At 40.2% G+C, this 19,301-nt stretch overlaps 1 protein-coding gene across 1 annotated transcript in view; it reads right to left on the bottom strand.

The window, feature by feature from the left end:
- PPP1R9A (protein phosphatase 1 regulatory subunit 9A) overlaps window positions 1–19,301 on the bottom strand; it is a 322,249-nt gene that overhangs the window by 14,899 nt on the left and 288,049 nt on the right. Inside the window, exons 14-17 of the mRNA XM_061164924.1 lie at window positions 18,704–18,861; window positions 17,898–18,195; window positions 11,611–11,698; window positions 11,445–11,528 (exon numbers count right to left, since the gene is read on the bottom strand). Coding sequence (XP_061020907.1) covers window positions 11,445–11,528; window positions 11,611–11,698; window positions 17,898–18,195; window positions 18,704–18,861 — 628 coding nt within the window. The remainder of the gene's footprint in view (window positions 1–11,444; window positions 11,529–11,610; window positions 11,699–17,897; window positions 18,196–18,703; window positions 18,862–19,301) is intronic.

Genomic DNA, 19,301 nt, shown 5'->3' with positions numbered 1-19,301 from the left:
AAATTTGAAGACCACATCTCACTAAACCCTTTCATAAAATTCTCACTGCCAGGAAAATACTCAAGACAAATAATTCCATGTGGACTTGTACATCCAGCACTGAAGACGGGTCTGAAGGCCATGATGTGAGAATGATGAAGTCATGGAAGTTCAGCCCTGGATGACATCCAGAGGCTTTCTGCTCTAGCTTTCTACACCAAGAAATCAATGATACAAAGGGACTGTCACATAGAAAGCAACGAAAGCCCACTTCTACGGAGACAGCAACTGTCCCCATACCTGCAAACCACCAGCCCCTGGGGCACTTTGGAAACTGTGTTCCAGTTCTCCAGGAGGTCTGGTTGTGCCTCTGCTGAGGCTGTATCCTGTCCCCCTCATTTCTTTGTGTATCCTTGACTCTAAAGCTCCCTGAGCTGATGGAACCTCTGTGTGGTTCCTAGTGTCCTTCAAAAATAGAACTGTGGTTTGCTTCCATCTGCTTGGAACTAGAGTATAGAATGTTCATTTAAGAAATAAAATCCTGACTGGCGTGTAATGGTACCTCATTGTGGTTTTGATTTGCATTTCTCTAATAATGAGTGATGTTGAGCATCTTTTCATGTGTTTGTTAGCCATCTGTATGTCTTCTTTGGAGAAATGTCTGTTTAGTTCTTTGGCCCATTTTTTGATTGGGTCATTTATTTTTCTGGAATTGAGCTGCAGGAGTTGCTTGTATATTTTTGAGATTAATCCTTTGTCTGTTTCTTCATTTGCTATTATTTTCTCCCAATCTGAGGGCTGTCTTTTCACCTTACTTATAGTTTCCTTTGTAGTGCAAAAGCTTTTAAGTTTCATTAGGTCCCATTTGTTTAGTTTTGCTTTTATTTCCAATATTCTGGGAGGTGGGTCATAGAGGATCTTGCTTTGATTTATGTCGGAGAGTGTTTTGCCTATGTTCTCCTCTAGGAGTTTTATAGTTTCTGGTCTTACATTTAGCTCTTTAATCCATTTTGAGTTTATTTTTGTGTATGGTGTTAGAAAGTGTTCTAGTTTCATTCTTTTACAAGTGGTTGACCAGTTTTCCCAGCACCACTTGTTAAAGAGGTTGTCTTTTTTCCACTGTATATCCTTGCCTCCTTTGTCAAAGATAAGGTGTCCATAGGTTCGTGGATTTATCTCTGGGCTTTCTATTCTGTTCCATTGATCTATATTTCTGTCTTTGTGCCAGTACCATACTGTCTTGATGACTGTGGCTTTGTAGTAGAGTCTGAAGTCAGGCAGGTTGATTCCTCCAGTTCCATTCTTCTTTCTCAAGATTACTTTGGCTATGCTGGAGAGGGTGTGGAGAAAAGGGAACCCTCTTACACTGTTGGTGGGAATGCAAACTAGTACAGCCGCTATGGAAAACAGTGTGGAGATTTCTTAAAAAACTGGAAATAGAACTGCCATATGACCCAGCAATCCCACTTCTGGGCATACACACTGAGGAAACCAGATCTGAAAGAGACATGTGCACCCCAATGTTCATCGCAGCACTGTTTATAATAGCCAGGACATGGAAGCAACCTAGATGCCCATCAGCAGATGAATGGATAAGGAAGCTGTGGTACATATACACCATGGAATATTACTCAGCCATTAAAAAGAATTCATTTGAACCAGTCCTAATGAGATGGATGAAGCTGGAGCCCATTATACAGAGTGAAGTCAGCCAGAAAGATAAAGAACATTACAGCATACTGACACATGTATATGGAATTTAGAAAGATGGTAACGATAACCCTATATGCAGAACAGAATATATATGCAGAACAGAAAAAGAGACACAGAAATACAGAACAGACTTTTGAACTTTGTGGGAGAATGTGAGGGTGGGATATTTCAAAAGAACAGCATGTATACTATCTACGGTGAAACAGATCACCAGCCCAGGTGGGATGCACGAGACAAGTGCTCCGGCCTGGTGCACTGGGAAGACCCAGAGGAATCGGGTGGAGAGGGAGGTGGGAGGGGGGATCGGGATTGGGAATACATGTAAATCCATGGCTGATTCATATCAATGTACGACAAAACCCACTGGAAAAAAAAATAATAATAATAAAAATAAACTAAAAAAAAAAAAGAAATAAAATCCTCCACTACTTTAAAATTGTAGACCTATCAGCTTACCAACTTTTCTGAAACAAATGCCAATCTCCTTTTGGATAAACTCAACTCTTGGGTCTACAAAAGGAGCAGAGAGGGTTTGGTAATGGTTATTCTATTATTGATCACTCTTACAGACTGTTTCACTTTGTGGAGAAATCTGTTAAGAATAACATAAAATTCTTCCTTCCTTTTCTTAATGTTTTAGAGTTTGAGGACAGATTATGGTCCAAGGGGCATAAACTCTATCTAGATCCTTAATAATCCCCTTGAAAACTCACGATTGGCAGAAATGATTAATAGATCTGAAAATAACTTTTGGAGGATCAACACAGGTATGTGTTCTATGTTTATTTTTCTTTTACAGTTTATACACTAATGGTTCACTATCACGTTTGGAAAAACTAGATTCATAAATTACTATTACATCCCTGTTGGAAACTTTCATTTTCTTTTTCCATTTTTTTTTTTTTTTTTTTGCTGTGCAGCATATGGGGTGTTAGTTCCCTGACCAGGGATTGAACCTGTGTCCCCTGCCATGGAAGCACTGAGCATTAACCACTGGACCACCAGGGACCCCCTGATTGTTTTATTCATAGGAACTGGGAGAAAGCATGGCTTAAAGTTAAGTCTCCATAATCCTGAAATGTCATTTTGGGGCTGTGTGACGGGGGGAGTTACTGTCTCCTGGCATTTAAATGGTTTACAATTAGCAACTCTATAAAACAATTAAGTAATTTGTACACATCTTGAAACCAGTTTATCCTGGTGCTAACACCCCAAAATTAAGTTGCTCAAGTAAACATTCCTTGGTGAATTTTTTTTCAGTTTAACTTTGAATAAAAGGTGTATAAAATACTCAGAATATAACTGGAGTCATCAAAATATAATTAGGCGTTCAGGAACTGCCAGAACAGAGAAAGTATAAACAGAATATAGAACTCAAGCAGGTAGTAAAGGAGATTAATTGAAGAAACTTAGGTGCAACCAGAGGAAGGGTTGCAGACCTCCATTTACTCAAGTCAGACGAAGTAATTCTGTCAGGTTCTAATGTTCACCAAGGAGACTGAAGTTGTAAAGCCAGCCTCTTCTGAAGGTGACTGAGAGACCTGAACAGATCACAGCTATAACAAGAGGGTGTCCATCTGCAGCCAGGCCAATAACACTGAATACATCCTGTTTCCAGATTCTGAGTTATAGTCTAAATATCTGGTCAATAATCAACAACCCATCTGAGATAGTCACTATAAAGTGCTTAACTTTGACTTATGATGGGGTTCAGGAAATGCTATCCCAAAATATGGTACCTGGGTATATCTAGTCTTTTGAATATTTTAAGCTGAAGGAATCTGAGGAATGGCAGATGCAGGAGGAGCTCTCTGACCTCCCACCTCCCCCCTGAACCAGGTAACAAGACCCTGGGGGCCAACAGGTGCCCTCCTACATGCAGAGGAGAGGAGCAGACATCTCCACAGGTACCAAGAGGGATCTGAGCAAGCGAATGAACAGGACTTGCTGAGTGTCCTCAGCTTACTACTCTTAGCTCATACCTTTTTGTCCTATCACATTTCCCCAAATTTTCTACACTTCATCAAATCTACTATAAAAATTCTTCGGGCTTAACTCCTTCTCTGGGTCTTCATTTCCTTATGAAGGCTCCTGTGTCTCATAAAAATTACATTAAATACATTTGTATGCCTTTCCCTTATTAACTGTCTTCTGTCAGTTTAATTTACAGGGCTTCAGTTGAAGAACCTAGGAGTGTTGAAGGAAAAATAGATTTTTCTCATTTTAGATGGAGAAACTGTTCCCTTAATGAGTCTCTCCCATACTGGGAAGATATAAAATGAAACAGCAAGATGACTATGTAAATAAAATCTATATTATCAAAATAAAAATGTTAGTTCAGGAGTAATAAATATATTGCTCAGTATTTACAAAAACTTGCATTAGAAATCTGAGAAACTTACCTATTGAGTCTATTTTAATACATTTAACTGATTTCAGATTTAACTAATTAAGTTAAATAACCACACTGATAAGAGTATTGGGACCTTTAGAGTCACTATAGCTATTTTACTTTATTAGATTTTGAAAAGCTTTTTAAGTATGAAAAGTACTAACTTGTCAGGAATGTTATTGTGTCAGCTTTCAGGCACAGGGAATTACTTAAAAGGAAAACGAAACAGATTAAATGTATAAATGCACCTAAAACAGGACGATTTGGGGGCAACGAGTCTGCCCTCCTGAGGCTAAGCTCATATTGTTCAAACGTCTTCACGAAAGTGACTGCCTTTATTCCACATAAGATTTTATTAGATGTATAAACAAAATGAGATTTGTAAGCTGAGCTGAAACTCAAAAAAAAGTTAGGCTGTAAAACTGGGAGACTTTATTGATTACTTTAAACTTATAACACAAATTTAATGACAAAGCCCCCTTTGGGCATCGAAAACATCCAGTGAAAGGGAGCGCTCCTGGGAGCCCACGGCCAAGGTTGAGCTCTCCGGGGGTGCTTTCCTGAGTTTCTGCCATCACTGCTCATGGGTCCTAATGGTTTGCAAACATGTGCTTTAAAACTTTCCAAGCTCCAAGGCTCAGATTATTCTGCCAATTTCTGATCACCATCCTCCACTGGCATTTATAACTACATTTTTGTTTGTAAACATTTTTTTGAGGGAAAAATTTGGCTCCTCTCCAGACCAGGTTTAGGCAGATTTAGGTTTTCCTCTTTGCGCTTTATCTTGCTCTTAGCTCTTCGGAAACTAGTGTGTTTTCTCCCCCGCTCAGCAGCAGAGGCTCTCAGCAACAAGGCAGGACTGCCCTCCACACACTTGTCTCTCGGTATAATCTCAAAGCTCACTATAGCGCTATGATTCATCTTTGAGAGAAACAGCATCTATGAAGAGCTAGCTGAACTACAATCCACACAGTGCAAGTATTATTCAAGATATCACCAAAGTCACCCCTGCATAAAGGAGACTGTAAGCAAAATATGTACAGAGAATGTTTTTATATCCCAGCAATAAAAATTATCTTAAGTAGTAATAATGATGATAGCCACTTATATTTAGTAAGGACTTAAAATGTGGTTAAACGCAATCTCAGTCCCTCTAATGACCTGGAGAGGTAAGTGTATAAGAAAACTGAGGCACAGAGAGGTTAGGTAACTTGCTCAAGAGGACAAGTGACAGAGAGAGCTGGGATTTGAACTCAGGTTCTTAACCACTTTGACATTATGTTCTTGGCTTTTACTGGAGGCCACTGCCATTTACTATGAAGTACTGCTGAAGATGTTCTATTTTAAGTACCAATCTTACTTTTTGTTTCATCCTGTCTTTCCCTATCCAATTTACTTTGAAAATAAATTATATTGTTGTATCATAAAATAATATTTGGAACAAAGAGGAGTACATATAGATAAAAAAAGGTAAACAAGCAAATTAATACTAATTTATAGAACAACAAAATAATGAGTTAGAAATCAAGAGTATGCTTTTCATGAAATCATATAGATCAACACTATCCAATAGAAATATAATATGAATCATATATGTAAACTAAAAATTTCTAGTAGCCATGTGGAAAAAAAAGTAAAATTAATTTTTGTTTTATTTTTATCCCAAATATCCAAATATTATTTCAACATGCAATCAGTATTATAAAAATATCAAGATATTTCACATTATTTTTTTCCCATACTAAGTTTTTAAAATCAAGCATACATCTCAGTATATACGAGCTATACTTCAAGTGCTCAATGGCCACATCTGACTAGAGGTTACCATGTTGGACGATGTAGACCAGAGACAGATGGGGATCACAGACTATGTAGTTTTAGTTGAACTCACTTGCTTTTTGGTGAGGAATTCAGAGCCTTACCTGTGGCAAAGTCAGGATGAATGCTGGATTCCAGCTCTGCATCTTCTCCACTATTCAGACTTTAAAGGAGAAAGCTGCCTCACTTCCACAGAGGAGCGCTGTCTCCTTGCCTTGTCATTTTCCCACCTGCCACCACCTAGCCCTGTCCTGAGACACACGTGTCTGCTCACAGGGCTTTCCATTCAGTGACTGAGCCGGGAGCGTTTCCTTGCTCTAAGGAGAGTATTTTACCTTTCTCTGGTGAACACTTTAAGGGATGAGCAAGCTCAGACAACTCTTTCCAGCTTTGATTACCTGCTGTGTAACCTGGTTAAATCAGAAAGTTCACTGAGCATGTATTTGAAAAGGATAGGACCAAATCCTGCGTTTTTCTCCTTATTTTGTCTTCTCCTTATTTTAAACTCATCTATTTGTTTCATGTTGATCATGTATTTGAGTCATTTTGTCTACACAAGGAACAACATAAGCTCTCTACTCTTTCAGTTTTCAGTTCAGTTGAGTTGCTCAGTTGTGTCCAACTCTTTGCAACCCCATGGACTGCAGCACACCAGGCCTCCCTTCCATCACCAACTCCTGGAGCTTACTCAATCTCATGTCCATCAAGTCAGTGATGCCATCCAACCATTTTATCCTCTGTTGTCCCCTTCTCCTCCCACCTTCAATTTTTCTCAGCATCAGGTTCTTTTCAAATGAGTCAGTTCTTCACATAAGGTGGCCAAAGTATCGGAGTTTCAGCTTCAGTTATCAGTCCTACCAATGTATATTCAGGACTGATTTCCTTTAGGATGGACTGCTTGGGTTTCCTTGCTGTTCAACAGACTCTCAAGAGTCTTCTCCAACACCACAGTTCAAAAGCATCAATACTTCAGCACTCAGCTTTCTTTATAGTCCAACTCTCACATCCATACATGACTACTGGAAAAACCAAAGCTTTGAATAAATGGACCTTTGTTGGCAAAACGATGTCTCTGCTTTTTAATATGCTGTCTAGGTTGGTCATAGCTTTTCTTCCAAGGAGCAAGCATCTTTTAATTTCATGGCTGCAGTCACCATCTGCAGTGATTTTGGAGCCCCCCAAAATAAAGTCAGCCATGTTTCCACTGTTTCCCCATCTATTTGCCATGAAGTGATGGGACCGGATGCCATGATCTTAGTTTTCTGAATGCTGAGTTTTAAGCCAACTTTTTCACTTTCCTCTTTCACTTTCATCAAGAGGCTCTTCGCTTTCTATGATAATGGTGGTGTTATCTGCATATCTGAGGTTACTGATATTTCTCCCATCAATCTTGATTTCAGCTTGTGCTTCATCCAGCCCAGCATTTCTCATGATGTACTCTGCATATAAGTTAAATAAGCAGGGTGACAATATACAGCCTTGATGTACTCCTTTCCCAATTTGGAACCAGTCTTTTGCTCCATGTCCCGTTCTAACCGTTGCTTCTTGACCTGCATATAGATTTCTCAGGAGGCAGGTCAGGTGGTCTGCTATTCCCATCTCTTGAAGAATTTTCCACAGTTTGTTGTGATCGATACAGTCAAAGGCTTTGGCATAGTCAGTAAAGCAGAAGCAGATGTTTTTCTGGAACTCTCTTGCTTTTTCAGTGATCCAGCGAATGCTGGCAATTTGATCACTGGTTCCTCTGCCTTCTCTAAATCCAGCTTGAACACCTGGAAGTTCATGCACTGCTGAAGCCCGGCTTGCAGAATTTTGAGCATTACTTTGCTAGCGTGTGAGATGAGTGCAACTGTGTGGTGGTTTGAGCATTCTTTGGGATTGTCTTTCTAAAACTGACCTTTTCGAGTCCTGTGGCCACTGCTGAGTTTTCCAAATTTGCTGGCATGTTGAGTGTAGCACTTTCACAGCATCATCTTTTAGGATGAAATAACTCAACTGGAATTCCATCACCTCCACTAGCTTGGTTCACAGAGATGCTTCCTAAGGCCCACTTGACTTCACATTCCAGGATGTCTGGCTCTAGGTGAGTGATCACACCCTCGTGATTATCTGGGTCATGAAGATCTTTTTTGTATAGTTCTTCCGTGTATTCTTGCCACCTCTTCTTAATATCTTCTGCTTCTGTTAGGTCCACAGCATTTCTATCCTTTATTGTGCCCATCTTTGCATGAAATGTTCCCTTGGCATCTCTAATTTTCTTGAAGAGATCTCTAGTCTTTCCCATTCTATTATTTTCCTCTATTTCGTTGCACTGATCACTGAGGCAGGTTTTGACATAAGATGGTAGAGCAGAAGGACATGTGCTCATCTTCTCCTGCGAGAACTCCAAAACTACAACTTGCTGCTGAACAACCGGCGACTAGAGAATGTTGGATCCCACCAAAAAAAGAGACCCCACATCCAAGGGCAAAGGAGAAGCCCCAGCAAGACGGTAGGAGGGGCAAAATCGCACTCAGAATCAAACCCCTTACCTCCCAGGACGCTCAGAGGGCTCAAACAAACCTTCTGCGCACCAGGACCCAGAGACCCTACAGAGACTGAGCCAGAACTGTGTCTGAGTGCCTCCTGCAAAGGAACGCGTCAGCAGTGGCCTGTCGCAGGGGCAGGGGCTCTGGGTGCAGCAGACCTGGGTATGGCACAAGCCCTCTTGGAGGAGGTCGCCATTCACTCCACCACAGAGCCGCCAGTACTTACACAGGACTCGGTTAACAGACTCTTGGAGGGCACAAACAGAACTTTGTGTGTACCAGGACCCAGGAGAAAGGGGCAGTGACCCCAGAAGAGACTGACCCAGGCTTGCCCGCGAGTGTCCAGGAGTCTCTGGTGGAGGTATGGTCGACGATGTCTTGCTGCAGGGTTCGGGGGCACCGAGAGCGGCAGTATGTGCATGGGACCTTCTGAAGGAGGTCACCATTATCTTCATTACCTCCGCCAGAGTTTGTTTTCAGGTCAAACGACAGGGAGGGAACACTCAGGTTATCACCAACTGACTGACCTCATCCAATGTTTTTAATCTTATAAGAAATGGCTGAGAAGCCTAAGATAAGATTACTAGCTCAGTTTGTGAATCCTTTTTGAGGCAACTTCACAGGACTGATGAGTTTACTCCCAGTCCTTCTAACCACTGGGAAGACCAGGGGGAGCCTGCAGCACTGGGGCTTGTCCCCCAGCTATCTCCAGGGACCCTGTGAAGCCAACTCCACTGCAGTATGCTGGACAGTAACTGTGCTTCCTAGAGTAGCTTTCGTAAGGTTCTGGCCCAATTATTTGTTTACGTAGGAGAACGGAGGCTGTCGTTAGATTTGATTACTGTAAACCAATCACTGCAATAGCTCAAAACTTTTATTTTTGGAAACAGGAAAAGTCCCTCTTCTTTCCTGTCTTATTATTACAATTACATGAGTTCCTTTCAGTCCTGTCAACATTCTACTGTAATTAGAAATAATTATGAAACTATGATTCTAATTGAAAACTATTTTATAACATTGTACATGTGAATTGTTCCTGACTACTGATGCAGAGAGACACAAGAACTGATGTTTTAAAATGTAGCTGACTAGGTAGCCGGGGTGGCTGCTGGCTCAAAAGCTGGCGTTAACGGTGGTTGAGCTTCGCGCAGATGACTGCCCGCTGGGGGATATGTGTGGTTTGCCGAGAGTAAGGTGAGCACTTGCCAAGAGAATCAAGGCCTGCTTGATTTTCACCTGAAATTTAAACAAGGACATGAGAACTCTCTGGCTACTATAATGAAACTCAGGCAAGCCTTGTCTCCCCTCTGCTGGAAGCCTGTGCTTAATACGCCCCACTGAGGGTGACGCTCCAAAGGTGAGAGGTGGTGGCTGCCTCAGGAGCCCCGGGACCACAGGGGACACAGTGTCATTTCTGAAGGGTCCCGGTGTCTCCCCTGTAGTGTACTTGGGCATCTCTCTCTCCCTTAAATGGTGTCACCATTTGTTGTTGTTTTTTCCCCCTGAGCATACTTGATACTCTTCTATTCTTAATTCTTAATTCTACTCACTAAATTTCTCATTTTGAAATCATGCAAAATTAAAAATTGCTTTTGAGTTGCATTTTGGCCTAATTTTCCCCTGAGATTCCTGTCCTCAATACAGACAGAGCTTTCTTGCCATTCTCCCTGGGACAGCATAAAGGAAACCCAGAATAACAAAAATAAATTTTGGAATTCTCTCTTCCCATCCTTTACCCTCTCCCCCATTCTCCTGTAATCTCAGGGAGAAGGTACAATTTCTCACCAAGTTGTATGCCAGAAAAGAGAAAAAAGAAAAAAGGCTTGGGATAATCTATGAAATGGATAAATGGAACACAAATAATTTTGTGTGCCTTTATTCTTAGCATTTTGTCTGTTTCTTCCTTAGTCTGTACTTTTGGGATGATTCCCTAAATTCATAAAGCAATATAAACATCATTAGATGCTTAAGTAAGTGCATATGACATTCAGTGTAGAAAAGACATCTAAACAAGAGGCCAAGCTCCAGCTAACTGACATTAACGGCCTGTTGGATAATCCTGGCCGAATCAATTAAATTCTACGAAGGCAAAGTTCTTCATCAATAAAGTGTAGCATTATTATCTCCTCTCCCAATCTTATTGTAAGAATCAAATGAAATGATAAGTATAAAACTTCTTTGTAACTCACAAATAATAATATTAGTGAGTTTCTATCTTTATTATTATTTTTGAATGCCTTCTATGTGCAAGGTAGCAGTTTAAAAGCTTTATATGAAAACTCATTTAACCCTTACACCAATGTTATGAGGTAGCTACTCTTAATTTTTATCCTCATTTCACAGAAGAGAAAACGAAGCTAGAGAGGCTACACAACCTGTCCAAGGTTTTAAAGGTAGTGCCTGGGAGAGCACTGATTTAAACCCAGGCAGCTGGACTTGAGACAGAGCACACATCTGTGCCTTAATGTCCCCCTAGACAAAGCCAGGTTTACAATCATGCAATCTCAGAATAAAAGTGGGAAAGCTTGACAATATGTTACACAAAGCTCATTTCTCTATAGGACAGTTTTTATCTAATAGTAAGCATAGTTGATGGCATTGGCAAAAATCAGTTTAACAGCTGAGTCCAGAGACAGTGGTCTTTCCTATATGCAGGTGGACGGAAACAGTCTTGAAAGCCAACAAGGTACTTAAATGCAAAAACACCCTTTCAGACTTAAAAAGAGAATATACAAGCATTGTGGGTAGACAGGCAAAAAAACTGAAGTATGTCTAACTGATTTGTCACATAGATATATTTATGCCGTATTTAGATAAGCATTTACTGAAACTGTTCACGTGACCATGATTCTGCAATTAAACCAATGGACCAAGTCGGGAACTTTTCTTTCATCTCACCTCTCGATACATCACATCAGCACAAAGATACTGACCACTGACTTTGGTAACAATGGCAGGAAGTCAGAAAGTTCAGATGCATGGACACACCTGTGTTCTTAATCACCCACCCATACCTGCTACCTGGAGAAAACCTATTGGCTTCTTTCTCTTTCTCTTTCCATTTCTTTCCCTTGTTGGAATTCTTCCGCAAAGGTGCCCTGTAATGACAGCACACAGTCAGAAAGGGAACGTAACCCTTCTCTTACAGAGGGCTTGCTTGTTACCTCGTGAAGCGCTTACCCCAGATTCACGAACTTCCGCTTAATTTTTCCTCCTCGTACCACCAATGAACTGGATGCCCTTAGTGATTTGGGACCTTTGGCACCATCTAGGATATACACATATGTAAAAAACAAAAATGATTATCATTTTTTCTACTACTATCATTCTTTAAAAAGCTATTGTCAAAGTCACTGCGTCTCTGTATCTAAGGGGTTTGTTTTGCCTCAATTCCTAAGTGTAAAAGAAAACAATGGATGCATTTTATAAAGAAACAGGATACTGCTATTTGAGGAACACTCAGTTAAACCAGGAGAGGGCCTGTTATACAGAAGCCCAACTCTAAAATCAAAAGAATTTTAGCTTCAATTAAGTGGAATGAAAAAATACACAAGAATAAACACTATCAAATCATCCCTTACATTCAAAGCAGGGACCAAATGACTTTTCTTTTGTTCGTTCTCTGGCTCCAACTCTGCTTCAAATGTCTGGGCTGGGTCCTCCCCGTCTTTCCTGCTTTGGGTTTTTAAACGCCTTCTGACAGGAACCCAGCCACTTCCCCTCTATGTCCCAAGTCCAGTAAAGAATGTCACCCCTGAGAGTCTGGGAGATTCAGGGAGAAATTGTGAGTCAAAGTTTCCCCTTCTGGTCCGCCCCTTGCTAATGGCCTGCGGCCAGCACTGGGACAGAGGAGACGGAACATGGGGGAGACAGCTCAAGCAGGAGCTCAGCTATAAAACATTTACAACTTTGCAAGGTCTTTTTTAGAGGTTGGCTCGGAGCACAGCTTGGCTGGCCTCCCTTGATGTGGAAGACTCCAAAACCTCCTCAGTGTTTGGAGCTGAATGATCCTTACTTCTCTTGAGACATGCTGGCATTCGAAAGCGCAGCAGCTGCTGGGGGGTGGGGACACTTGAGATGATGCCAGAAACCGATCAGAGGAGAGACTCTGCCAAAGGAATTCAATGTCAGCTGCAGGAACAAGATTTCACCCGTGGCACTTATTCCACCTTGGACAAGGTAGAAGCTGCTGTGGCTCTTCCTGGAACTATATAGCAATGGATGCTGTTTGGCATTATAGCTCAGCACATCCAGTTATCTGAGTCATTAACAAAAGGTGTCTTAACTTTGATGCCTATTTGTGTATGAAAACTGCTTTTTCTCAATTGTCTGTGGGTGTCTATCTTTTTAAAATTAAAAAGAAAATCCAGCAAATTTGTGGCATGGAATATAGTTCTCCTAAGAAAGTATTCAGTTAACCTTCTGGGTTAATTTTGCTTATGCTTTTTGTCTATTTCAGAAGAAATTTCTAAACACACATAACTTACAAACAGTTCTCATTTAGAAGTTTCTTTTTGAAGCAGCACAGGATGTTGAAAAACATTCTAAGGATTTTTAGCAATGAGCTTTTCATAATTTTAGTTAATGATACTCTGATTACAATAATCAATAATTTTGAAATGTACATAATGAAATAGAAAGTCAGAAATATGCCCACGTCAAAATCCACTTCTAGCCTCAAATATTTATTATGACTATTTGCATCATTACTCTTCAGGTAACTGAATTAAATAGCCACAGATGTGACATATTCACCTAAAAAAATCTATAGACACGGCACAAACTCGTTCTAAGGTGATTTTGCAAATGGACATTAAAAAAGCAGGACTGCAGTTTTCCTAACAGAAGTCAAAGAAGAGAAAATACTATATTCTTCCAAATCAATTCTAGAGCAACTCTTAATGGTGAGGACTGTGCGAAGTTAAAAGGAGACTGACTTATTATTTTTGGAAACAAAGGTGGCTGGGAGATGTTTCAACGAGTGGTGTTGAGGACCAGATGAGACAATGTACACGGCAACACTCTATAACCTATTAGTGTGGCAATTATTTGGACATCTTGGGATTAAAAGCCTGATTCTGCCCATCACAGAGCCTGCTGCCAGGCAACCTTACATCACTATCTCATACATTTGCCAAAGTGTGTTCCAAGGCACACTCAAATGAATGCATTCAAAAGGCCAAAGAGGCAAGATTAAGTAATAAAGCACTTCTCCAGTTTAAACCAATCAAATCCATCTTTAATGTACATCAGAACTTCTAGTCCATGTTAAAACCAACAATGGATTGGTGTGACTTCAGGAAAAGAAGAAGAATTTTGACAGTTTTGTCTGTTTGCTTATCTAGCTACATATGAAATTTCCACTAGGCTTTTTGAAATCTGTCCATTACCACCTTCATGAGCAATCAGAGGTCCAAGTCTTCATACTGGATACCACAGCTTTAAGCTTTGACAAGCTGGTCTTCATTTTCAAAGGTAATAACTGATCTCCTGAGCTATTTAGCTCATAAGGCCATTGCTGGGACTGTATTCTTCTTATTCTCACTCCAACAAGACGCCTGACTACCTCTTCTTCTTTTACTGTGTTCTTGCTAGTCAGCCACTCAGTTGTGTCCAACTCTTTGTGACCCCATGGACTGCAGCAGACTAGGCTTCCCTGTCTTTCACCATCTCCCACAGTTTGTGCAAACTCACCTCCACTGAGTCGATGATGCCATCTAACAGTCTCATCCTCTGTAACCCTCTTCTCCTGCCCTCAATCTTTCCCAGCATCAAAGACTCTCAAGTCTACCTCCCAGCCCTGTCTTCTCTCTGGAGCTCAAGTCCTCTTCTACTAAAAATGGGATGATCATCTTTCCCCCATAGTTTCTGATTTCCTGATTTCTATTAATGACAGGGACCACGCTTTCTGCGACCGGCAGCCCTGTGATCAGTTTCCACCTCCTCACTCTCTTCCCCTCTATCTAGTCAGCTTACTGTCAGTGCCTCTCACATCACTCTTTCTTTTGCCTAAATGGAAAGGAAATTCTCCTTTCCCTAAATGGAGCTAGATATTTATTATATATCCAGTTGTAATGGCAGGCTTTCTGTCCTAGTTTCCACTGAGGTCCCACAATTAAACAAAACGGTGACTCGCGAATGCGGTATTGGTGCAATTTAGAAAATACCCTACTTCAATTACATGTTCAATAACAGCAGAGAATCAGACTAAGGATTGCAATCAACTACAGCTATTAACTTAATTATTACCTTTGTGGTACCATGGTAGGCCAAAAGTAATGGTGTATTACTTTTAAAAAAATCTAGAAAAATGGCAACTAATGACTAAGACAATTTCAGAGTTTATCCAACAATGTTGAGTGGAAGGAAACATATGTCTAGACTAGGAGTCAGCAAGCTTTCTCTGTAACAGGCCAGAGTGAAAATATTTTAGGTTGTGGGCAACTGACCCTGTCACAGCTACTCATTCCGCTACAGCAGTATGAAAACAGTATGGAACTGTAGGAGTGTGGTTGTGGTCAGAAAAAACTTTACTTATAAAGACAGGTGGAGGCTGGATTGGGTTTGATGACCTCTGTTCCAGAAGACCTGTACTGATTATCTAGAGAGACATACTTATTAATTCATCCAAGAAACTTAGGGATATAAATCACATGCCATACTTCTTACTAGGGACCAGGAATGCAAAGATGAATACGATGGATGAGAAAAGCCTGAAAACTGGATCACTTACCATACACAAATTGACAGAAGCAGAAGCAACAGTGTGATAATTTCTGTGGGCGTCAGACAATTAACCACCTGGGAAGGGGGACAGGGCACAAGGGGCCACTAAAGGAGGTGAATTTAAGATGGGCTTGGAACCAAGTCCAGAATCTACCGGAGGGGCATGCTAGGTGTGAACTTACACATGAAGCCCAGTTCGTACTTATGAGTAATAACCCCATTCTAGTTCCTTTGAGATGCCAATGAGCTGTAAGAACCACACACGTATAAACACACACACAGGTGAATCAAGCTCATCCCACTGAACCTCTGTTGACTCCTGGTCTGAACAGTGGATCTGTCTCATACGGCAAAGAACTCAAGGACGTTACAGATGGCAAAGAGTCATGACTGACAGATTTCTTTGCCATCTTTCAAAGTACAACAGAACATGAGAGTGGAAGGCAATCAAGTGTAAGGTTATTGATGGTGATGGTTGTGGGGTGTCAGAGAGACAGGGTTTGTCACCTGTCCGAGGGAGACAGAGAGAGACAGAGAGAGAGAAATAGAGATGGACTCTCGTCTACAAACTCCCTGCGGGAAAGAATGGAATATCGTCATTGTATATTTGGCCGTTAGCACAATGCTGGACACAGCGCAGGTGTTTAACTATTTGCTGAATAAATACATGAATGACTAGATTAATATTAGTGAACGTGGAAGACAACGGAGTTCTTCAAGGCTGGAAACCTTCATCCAGGGAAGGAAAGAATGGGAGGCACTACTTTCATCCAGCCATAGCTAATACCTAATAACAGCTATCATACTAGTAACTGACTACTTATAAAGTTAACACTTTATAAAAGCTCAATTAATTGCTCCTTTCTAGTTACTCAAAAGCATCATCAACCCAGGAAAAAATGAGAAAGCTCAAGTATTTCATCTCTGGAGAAGAAACCACCACCCCTGTTTCTTGCTCCTGCTTACAGCAGCTATGAATTTAATCCCAAAGAGGCAGTGGCAAGTAAAGGAGGTCTTTGGAGAAAAGAAGGAATTCTCACATTTTCATGCTAATTACTGCTAACCACATTCTGCTGAATGCTCCTGCTAATGGTCTGTGAAGCACAGATCATACCCATGTAATACTTTCCCAAATCTGAGATGAAACACCTGCTTTTTAGAATGAAAAGAGAAATAATCTAGACAAGAGGTAGCCACTTTAAAACAATTCTTTGAGTCAGGTTTCATGTGTGAGTGATCCACTTTCCGACTACAATGTACTTCTTTCAGATACCTAAGTTATACCTGAAAAACTCAAACAGCGGAATACAAGGTATTAACCTCTGCCTCCAAAATAGGTCCCTCTGCTCTTTTGCCTTCTTACAAACCAAGTAAGGTCTATACACACTTTTTTCTGAGAAGACGACAGAGGGCTTATTACAAGTATGTTTCTATAAAAGTGCTATTACGACCCACCATTCAGGTTAATTAATAAAAGTTTCTAAAGCCTTTATTCTTTTGAAAGTAAGCAAAAATCACAGGACAAGTCGTTCACCAACTTGACAAATTAGCAGGTTTGACATACTTTCTCTTGCCTCCACAAGGATCTTGTACACCCTAAGTACTTAATTTTTACCTCAAAACTTCTTCTAGAAGTCTTGTGCTTAGGACCAAACCTGTGGAAGATAATTCCAGCAAATCAATAGGCTCAGGGAAGAAAAACAGGGAAAATATCAGGGTAAAGCTATGATGCTTACTAAGAGTTACAAAACAAAGTGAGTGCCCACAATCAATTGTATTTCTATATTCAGGACATATTCATGGAAAGATTACAATCTTTGATTTGGTAGAGATGTGTGTGCTAAGTTGCTTCAGTTGTGTCTGATTCTTTTCAACACTATGGATTATAGACCGCTAAGCTCCTCTGTCCATGGAGATCTCCAGGCAAGAATACTGGAATGTGTTGCCATGCTCACTTCCAGGCGATCTTCCTGACTCAGGGATTGAATCTGCGTCTCCTGCATTACAGGTGGATTTTTTACCCATCATATTTTAAATGACCCTATGTGTGTAAGACTTTCTTCTTCACTGTGATCTTAACTAGTTTTTAAGACTCTAGCTACATAAAATAAATGAAAATGAGCCTATTTTTTGTGCATCTTTGCATCACTTAAACTTGTTTAAGCAAGAATTTATTACTTCCATTAATTAAAACATACAACTCAAAGGACAATAGTCTATTGGCACTGCTATGAGATTCTCATGTTAATTCTAGGAGCATATTTTAAAATTTAAGGACTAATCCTGCTGTATTATCTTTATTATAGCTTTTCCATCACCTTCTATGCAATATAAATTACTGTGAAAATTTCTTCTAAATAAAAACCAGTTAATGGGTTAAGACCTATACTGTTTTTACCTCCATATATATATATATATATATATATATATATATATATGTATTTTTTTTTCTATATGAGTATGTTAGTGTTTATTGAAACTTTATGGGATGCTATTATCTAAAATCTCTAGGACTCCTGAAGAATTTCCTTAAACAAGAAACTTGCTGAGGAAGTGAAATACTGATCAGATAGGAAAAGATAAAAAAGTAAGGGAGCTCGCTTGTCCCACAATGTAAAAGGAAAGCAGTTTCAATTACTAACTAAGCAAAAGACACAGGCCCTTGTTTCTGTGTATCACAGATTGAGGCGTTAGTGAAGTCAGACAAAACAAAAGCTAAAAAAACCCAAAGTTAACAGTACCTTTCTCTTGTAGTATTTTCGTGGTGGTGGCTTGATTGTGGCAAGGCAATTCTTCCGTATCATGATCAGATTTTGAAGGAGAGGAGAGTGAAGTGTCTTCCCCAACAGAGGAGGAAGGCTCCCCTTCCGAGTACAGTGGTCCTTCTTGAAATTCAGCTATGTGGTCAGACGAGAAGGGCACCCTGCCAGCCACTGGAGTGAGGGACGAAGCACCAGAATCTGATTCTGGAGAAGCTCTCAAACCCTTGGGCAGAAGTGATTTGGTAATGTGCATGTGGTTATAGAAACTGTTTGAAGGCTGTTGGTATAAAAGATTATAAAGGAGGTTATGCCACTGAACATCATTTGATACTTACTTTGAAATCAGACCGACCTTTTTTTCTTAGTAAATCCTATGAAAACCAATTTTTGAGGGTTTACAGATGAGACTGTATAGTTCACAACAGTGTACCATATTACCACTGTAGCTAACACAGACACCTAAGACATAATAAAAACAATGACTTGTGCATTAATTATTCACCACCAGGAAAAATCAACAGCTGAATATCAAAAGCACCATCATGAAATATGACGCTATGGATATTGCTCTTGGTTGTTAGTTCACTGAATGAGTAGAGAAAGAATTTGAATTATAACAATATATAGAGGTGAGTAAGAATTTAGGAGACAAAGAAGTGACCTATTCCAGCTGTTTTCAACTAGAATACAGAATCTGGCTGCAGGAAACTCATTATTTTCAGTAAGCTGTAGGAACAAGGATACAGCCCAAAGCTACAAGTCAGAAAGCGGTTAGGGGTGCTCACCTTTCGCTCCAGACTGTCCTCCCCGTCAGTTGAGCTGACACTGTCATAGAGTCTTGTCCTAGACGGTCTCTGGCGTCTGTTCTTCATGGAGAGCTGGGCCCGAGTTTTCAGTGCTTTTGAATCCAGGCGCTCTGTCTCTGGGACTGCTTCATTAAAGTCTAAAATTAAAATATTGCAAAATAATCTGTGAAACCTTTGCAGAGGATTGACAGAGACTATGGACACTGAAAACAAAATATCAAAGTTATCAGTAACACCAGGCAGGAAACAGGTGAGAATCATGGTGGTCTGTCTGGTAACAAAGGTAACAAAGATGAAATTTAGGAGAAATGTACGAAGCCAACAGAAAGAAACCAACACTAAACATGACCAAAGTCAATAACAAAAATCTAACATTCACAGGTCATAAAACCTTCCTATAACTATACAAAGCACTCATTTGTATTTATATGTTTACATTAATGTATGCTGAAGTGTTGGATGAAGAAAGATGTGAGAAGAAGGTGTATCAAAGTTGACAGTTCTTCGAAATCAAGACAAAACCTACAAAAGTCAGGTGCCAGGTCAACAGCAGATAACAAAAGGTGACCATTAGCAT

The sequence above is a fragment of the Dama dama genome, chromosome 18 (assembly GCF_033118175.1).
Source record: "Dama dama isolate Ldn47 chromosome 18, ASM3311817v1, whole genome shotgun sequence".
NCBI lineage: Eukaryota > Metazoa > Chordata > Mammalia > Artiodactyla > Cervidae > Dama > Dama dama.
The sequence above is the reverse complement of the archived record's forward strand: the minus strand, read 5'-3'. Positions and strand labels throughout refer to the sequence as shown.